At 32.8% G+C, this 7,500-nt stretch overlaps 1 protein-coding gene across 5 annotated transcripts in view; it reads right to left on the reverse strand.

The window, feature by feature from the left end:
- Positions 1 to 421: 421 nt before the first annotated feature.
- LOC113828768 (fatty-acid amide hydrolase 2) overlaps positions 422 to 7,500 on the reverse strand; it is an 18,788-nt gene continuing 11,709 nt past the window's right edge. For all 5 annotated transcript variants that reach the window (XM_027381785.2, XM_027381782.2, XM_027381784.2 and 2 more), the window contains 8 exons: positions 7,261 to 7,478; positions 6,107 to 6,218; positions 5,719 to 5,873; positions 5,365 to 5,508; positions 5,050 to 5,151; positions 3,762 to 3,932; positions 3,364 to 3,546; positions 422 to 2,983 (listed from right to left, as the gene is read on the reverse strand). In XM_027381785.2, coding sequence (XP_027237586.1) covers positions 2,885 to 2,983; positions 3,364 to 3,546; positions 3,762 to 3,932; positions 5,050 to 5,151; positions 5,365 to 5,508; positions 5,719 to 5,873; positions 6,107 to 6,218; positions 7,261 to 7,478 — 1,184 coding nt within the window. In that variant the 3' untranslated portion in view covers positions 422 to 2,884. The remainder of the gene's footprint in view (positions 2,984 to 3,363; positions 3,547 to 3,761; positions 3,933 to 5,049; positions 5,152 to 5,364; positions 5,509 to 5,718; positions 5,874 to 6,106; positions 6,219 to 7,260; positions 7,479 to 7,500) is intronic.

Raw genomic sequence — 7,500 nt, forward strand, 5'->3', positions numbered from 1 at the left:
TCCGTTGGTGCTGGAAGTTTTGATAATATTTAACTTTAATCAAATGGACAACAAAACAGTAATTATAAGAAGCTTCAGAGTTGCTTTCATTCTATGCTTATTTGGTAAGGTATTAAATCATTCTAATGTGGCTGAACTCTGACACATTTTTTAAAATCAATTTCTCAGTTGCATGTAGAATATAGCTGGGATACATATAGCATGGGAGGAAAACATGATAGGACACCTTATACCTCCCAACAAAAGGTTTTAACTTCTTTTCCTACTAAATGGAAAAGTGAGCAAAAAATCTGGTAAGAACAACAGAAAACCTCTAATGAATGTATTCTAATAAAATGTACAATTATCTGTTTTTTTATTATTTGTACCTCCTCTAGATTAAAACAAATCAATAAAAAAGTTAGGATAAAATAAAAACTCATTATATAATATACAGTTTATTAACTGTATTAATACTTTTTTTCTCGGATTCATTTTGTTGTTGCAAAACAAAACAACAATAGTAATAGCATCAGACACAAAGTATAAGAAAAAACAAAAAGTAAATACCAATTACAAAATATTTAATGCCTCTTGTTTTCCTTCTAAACAACACATCTAAAATATGACCAAAATGCTTCCACAATTAAAAACTATATACATATATATATATATATATATATATATATATATATATATATATATATATATATATATATATATATATATATATATATATATAAAGTATGAATCTGCTTCAGTATGAAAGGAAACATGTAATTTCAGTTTTTCACATATTTTTCCATAAAACTTTAGAACAACTACACACTGATTTTAGTACCTTTAGGGAAGATTACAAATGGTCAAATAGAGTCCAGATATACAAAGGGGAGTCTGTCTTTTCTCTAAAGCACCAAATCAACCTGGGTTAGAGATCTTAAATAGAGAAATCAATTCTGGTCAAGAAGATTATTTTCTTAATATTAAGGCACTTAAAACAGAATTTTGGGCATTATGTGTTCAATAATCATTTAGGTCCAGTTTGGAATGTTTTCCCCTATTTTAATGAAGAGTACATAACCTTTAAAGAGAACCTTCTATGCAACTGCTCACCTACAATACCATAGCATATTGCATTTAACAGTAATAGCATGAATGTGCTTAGTAAATTCTAATGGATACAAAAATATCAAGTTACCATGAATAGTGAATATAGTGAGAAATCACATTACAAAATCAAATAAATATAAAACACAATGACAGCACTAGAAAATATATAATAACTAATATATCTGAATATCTAATTGATTAACAGCATCTTTGGGAAAACTACAACAAAAATCTATAACATCAAGACAACTAGTGTATTTTGGTTTACCTAAAGCTTATTCCTATTTTCTTGTGTTTTGCAGAAAATAAATATGGTTAACAACAATTAACATTCTATTATCATTTATAAAGCTTAAAGTATCCTGGCTAGAAAAAGTATGAAATTTGTTTCTCAAAAAACAACAAGTAGTAAAGTGATAATGACAAAAGTGAATTTTTTTGAAACAACGAGGAAATATTTCTACAGTAGAAATAAATGAAAATTTACAGGCATTACAGGCTGTGCATACACTGATGAATGAAAAGATAACTACGACACAGGCATTAGGAACAACAGGATATGGGCTTGTCACAGGAGTCAACCCACAAACAGCTAGTATGCAAGCCATATCTTTGCTTCTAAAGGACACTATCTGCAGATGGTTAAGTCTCTGAGTTAATAATATGTAGAAACAATTATCTCATTGTGACTACTCACTGGGAACTTTAGTCATCTCAAACATTTTCACATGGTTTAGGGAAGAAAAAAGAAGCAATGTAACAGTAAAAAATTGCAATAGGAACTGAAGTGGATACTGTATGTATTGTATCATCTTATTTTTACTTCTATCTTTCAGCACATTTACCAAAGTTTTCCTCTGAAATCAAACGTTTCAGAATTTCTCTCTATACAAATGCAATTAATAGAACTATCTTAATTTTGCTGCCTGATCATCCATTGAAAAAAATTGTTGCAGCTTCTTTCACTATTGCATTTGTCAAGAAGCACTAATGTTAATGCCCTAAAAATTATGATCATGGTACTTAAACAAGTCTGATATGATGTTGGGATAGAGACTTCCTCAAATAAAGTCTGAAGTCAGCAACTAGTTATTAATGCAAAAGGCATATTCATTGAACCAGACTCTGAAGAAAGAAGTAAGTAACCCATCTAAGATCAAAGGATGAAAACAAAGTGCAAAGATTTTGCACTTAGTACGGCAAATATAGGTAATGGCAATCCTTCCATGGAGTATATGGGGCCTAAAATGAAGAAATCAGTGCTGAATATTATCTTCTGGATTAATTTTAGATTTAGTAAAATATAAAAATCATTAAATGACTGAGCAATGATTTAAAAACTTTAAGTAGTGTATACCATATCAAATACTCTCATTTCCTCTTAATAAAGAGATCTTCCGTGAAAGACAACAATTCATGTCTAAAAGGGATAATAAATAAGATAAATATAAATGAAAAAAAGTGAAGAGAGAAAGAAAAAAAGTACTACTCTCAGAGCAATGCGCATCACTGAAAAACCATCCTGGACAAAGATGGAATAAAATGCAGGTAACATGCTGGAACCTACTATCAGAAACTGAAGTGAGGTATTGTGCTAATAAAGTTATCATACAGCAGAAATGTCCATCTCATGCATGGCAGTGTTATATGTTAAACTCAGAGAAAAAAAAAATTCTAACACAAAATGCAAAAGTTTAATATTTGAACTTTGCCACAAAAAAAATCATCTCCTTCCAAGAGCCCTTCATATAAAACAGGAAACATGACTTTCTTGAAATGGCTTCTCTTGCTGGAATTAGCGTACTTCAGATGGACAAACCCAGCCCCCAAAAGCTTTCTCTAGTTCTCCTGCAACTGCAAGAGTCAGGTGATCTTTGTAGTGATTACCGACTACCTGAAAGGATAAGAACGATTTATATAAGATAAGTGATGCCAATTGAAAAGTTACAGATGACAGCCTGTTAGTTCTTGAAAAGCTTTTTTCATAAATAGAAAATTTTAAGATCATTCATGTTAGTAATGGTTACATTTAGCTTTGATAAGTTCCTCAACCATTTTCAACTACAAAGCATCATTTGAAATTAAATGAACTTCTAAACAAGGTATCCTATAACATAATAATTATATTGTAAGATATGCTCAAAAGAGATTGCTAATAAGTAAAAAAGCATTTTTAACCATAAGTATTTTTTTCCATGAAACAGAGAGGAAGAAAGTATTTATATCAAAATAACTAAAACAATACTAGAAGTAATAAAAAAGGCCGCGCCTTACCTGAATGCCAAGAGGAAGGCCCTCTGACCCTAAGCCTAAAGGACACTGGGTGGATGGGAACAGCAGAACATTTATTATTGCTGTGTAGACGAAGTTGAAGGCACGGAAGAGTGGCTGCCCGTGATAAGGGGCTGGAGTGGGATGACTAGGAAACAGGAGCACACCATCATCACCCAAAAGTTCCTGCAGGGATCAAACAGGAATTATGGACTCTAAATAATCATTTGGAAAAATTTATTAACCTTGAGTTGGTTAAGAATAAGAATATCTTTTTAGATAAAAATAACAGGAAGAAACCCAGTTGGAAACTTAAAAACTATAACTATTCAATCTGTCAAATGTAACTGCAGAGTAATCAAAGTCTAAGTACTAACATAAGGATAAAACACTAGCCATACCTTTATCTCCTGTTTCAAGTCAGTGCACATGGTGAGGAGCTTTGGGTAATCTTCTGACCTCTTGCTTTGACTGTTAAGCTTCTCCAGGACACCAAGCAGCAGGCCTGGTAGTGTGTGATGAGATAACCGGAACATCCACTTCAGAAGCTCAGTCCAAACATTGATGCATCCCTGCAAGTATGTGTCTGTCACTAATCTTATCTCATGCAAATTGACAAATCCAATATAGTATTTAATATAAGTTGTATTCTGAACCCCTTCAAAATCTGAGTGATGTGACCATCATATCATGAAAAAATTTGGCTTGATGGGTGGGTCACATGAACATGATGTCAGAGGTAAAGATGGTGAAGGCCAGGGTGATGGAAAAGGCTTACCACAAGTGCACAAACCTCTTGGAGGGTATTTAGACTTATCTGGCATTCAGAGAGGAGCTTCTACATTATTCCCATAAATAGACGTTTGTGGAATTAAATTTCCATAAGACATGACTGGAAGAGTGCTGGCTCCAGTGAGGATGCCATTTCCATGCTCAGCATCCTATTCCTGGTTGCAGTGACTAGCAGTGAAGGTTGTATTACAGAAAATTTAATATTACATATATATATATATATACATATATTTATATATCTATATCTATATATATATATATATATATATATATATATATATATATATATATATATATATATATATATATTTATTTACTACATAGAGAGATGACATGGATCCTGTGCAAGGAAAGCAGTCCATCTGGATAGAGCAAATCAAAAGCTAAAGACATTTATGCAAAATACAAAGGGGAGGCAAAGAGTCTTGTCACCGCACATGAGTGTCCGCGTGCACCTAGCCTACACGCTGCACACCTGGCAGAGTGGCCACTTACATAAGGTTAATGCCTGTACTTTGGTCCATGTGAGTGCCATGAAGCAATTGGATTCTAGGGATTAATAAAACTCAAGTAACTAAAGAGCATTGGTTTTCCATCACCCTACAGAAAAGACAAGATGTAAATTGTACATTTGGCATCTATAAATAAAGTCATCTTTTTCCACATTTTTCATCCATCAGCAAGAGATTGTCAGAAGTTCAATTATGATTAATAGCATTCATAAAAATGCTAATTATGTCTATGTTGCAATGAATAAATTTTTTTTGTAATATATTTCAGACTTTAGTTGAATATTTCCTTTGTGCTTTTGGGGTTCAAAATTCATTACAATTAACTTTTTAGTATATCACCTTGTGGGGGAGATATTTTGCTTTTATAAGAAATCTATTCACTTACCTTCTTCAGTGCTAGTTCTTCACAAAATGTGTGGGCTTCTTCTACACTGGCGAGCTTGGCAAAGTACATTGGTAATGCCGCTTTGAGCTTTTTTAAGGTAATCTGTAAAAAAGGGGATAATTCTAATTAATGGTAATATTCATAAAATGTTGCTAAAAAGTAAGGGAAAGGAATATAACAATGCCTTCATCTTCATAGTTTGTAGATAAACTTATCGTTTCTATGTAGAAGAATTTGTGCAAAAGACAAGAGAAAGAAAAAAAGAAAGAAAGAAAGAAAAGAAAGAAAAACAGATTCAAAAGCTTAGGAGCACACCTTTTTAGCTTTAACGCCATATGCTTTCTCAAGATGAATTATAACTTTCTTTTGAGCTGCACGAAGTTCTGGGTGAACAGGTGTCACAAGTGGAGAACCACCATCATCTTCCACATAGAAATATCGGAGCTTGCTGATATCCACCTGTAGTTTCATAAAACTGTTCACTAAGTTTGCCTCCAAGCTTTATTACAAGATAATGATCAAGATATAATTCAAATAGGACCTTAACATTACAATTAAAATATATCACTATATCAAAGATCACTGCCATATTCACTTTCTGCAATCACATGAAAAAGTTAATAAATATCCTCTTTTTCTATAGAGACCTAAAAGCATATTGGTCCTAACCTTCTGGTCAAGTGTAAGCATGTGAGAATTGTTTGCTCCCAGAACTTTCATCATGGGTGTCAAGTCTTGTACATATCGACACATGGGTCCCGTCACAAGGAACTCCATAGCTTCCCCAGTTGCAACCGGTTCCTGACCTATATTACTTACTATGCCTGAAAGGACAGATGATATTTGAGTATGGCAGGTTAGCTTGAGATATCTATTTTTGGATCCTTTAAATCTTCTACATCCCTAGTTTTACTTTTGATAATTTTTGGAACAATTAAAATATACTTTATTTATAAAGATTCTGAAATAGAATGTACTCAACTCTATAAGTTCTAAACCTTTAATGTGTTATGAATAAAGGATATTGATCTTGTAAATCAGAAAACCCAAGACTTACCATATGTGGGTTTGTGACCAAATATGCCATTAAAGAAAGAAGGCATGCGTATTGATCCTCCAATATCTGATCCAATACCAAAGGGTGATCCACATGCAGACTGTACACAGCCCTAAAAATATAGATAATAAAAAGAACAATTAGCAATGATACTATAATGTGAAATGTGAAGCACAAAACAAAAAATGGTAATTTTGCATATTTTATCTTATTTTCTTTTTTCATTCATTCGCTACACTCCCTAAACAAATCTGAAGATACCAACAGACAGAAGGAAATAACAAAAAAGAGCTTAATTCTAATGAGATGTTAATTTGCCTACATATACTTAAATTATTTTACCTGATATATATGGTAAAAGTTTGCAGGCATATATTTGAATAACATACTACCATATACTAAATTAAAACTATTTGTTACATTGAAAAAGCTATTGAAAATTTTTCTAAACTATCATCATCCAAACAACTCCACTTTTCATGTAACTATATCACAGAATCTTCACTTAAACAAAATAACAAGCAAGTAGACAATACCCAAGTGGAGCCTAAATGCACTTATGCACCTTTTTCATTTAATGTTAAGAGGTCAGTTTAACTTCTTTCAGTTAATGTACTTCTTCAGTCCAAAGATGTAGATAAATATTTGAAATCCAAAAATCCTTACATTTCCTAAAACATCCAGTAACATAAAGTCACCTAAAATTATCAGGTACTATCATGGTGCCTAAACTATTTTGCACAGTCAAAACTAGGTAACATGTAAAGTGAAAGACATCACAATGTTTCTCTTCATAGCTAAGTCTGTGAAGTAGCTAAGCTCAGATAAATTATAACTTTCCCGAGTCCATTTAAAAATATAAAAAGCTAAATGATACTAAAATGAACTATATGCCATATTCCTCAACTACGGTTTATCACATTATTGATATTGATTCAAATTTCAATCTCTCAGTCATCCAATTAGCTGCAAAATTGGATGTTCCTTGATAATATTGCCCACTCCAAATCTTGAAGTTCCATTTTTCTTCCAGACTTAAAAGATCCATAGACATAATACATTTCATGATACTACTAACTCCTCCATAAATCTGAGACTTCTATTCTCCTAACAAAAACAAAGGATAAAAAGCTGTAAAACCATTCTACACTTGCCTCGCCTCCAGAGGAACCTCCTACAATACGGCAAGAACGGTAAGGGTTGTTGGTCCTCCCATAAATAGTGTTGGAGCTCTCCCACCACATACAGAGCTCTGACACATTTGTGACACAGAGGGGGATTGCTCCAGCCTCTCGCATAAGGTGCACAACATCAGCATCTTCCTCTGCTATAAAGTTTCTCCTTGAATAAAGGCCTGCTGTTTGCCGCAAACCTGTGGGGATGAGTTGGGTTTT

This window comes from Penaeus vannamei, chromosome 22 (assembly GCF_042767895.1).
Source record: "Penaeus vannamei isolate JL-2024 chromosome 22, ASM4276789v1, whole genome shotgun sequence".
In the NCBI taxonomy this organism is placed as follows: Eukaryota; Metazoa; Arthropoda; class Malacostraca; order Decapoda; family Penaeidae; genus Penaeus; species Penaeus vannamei.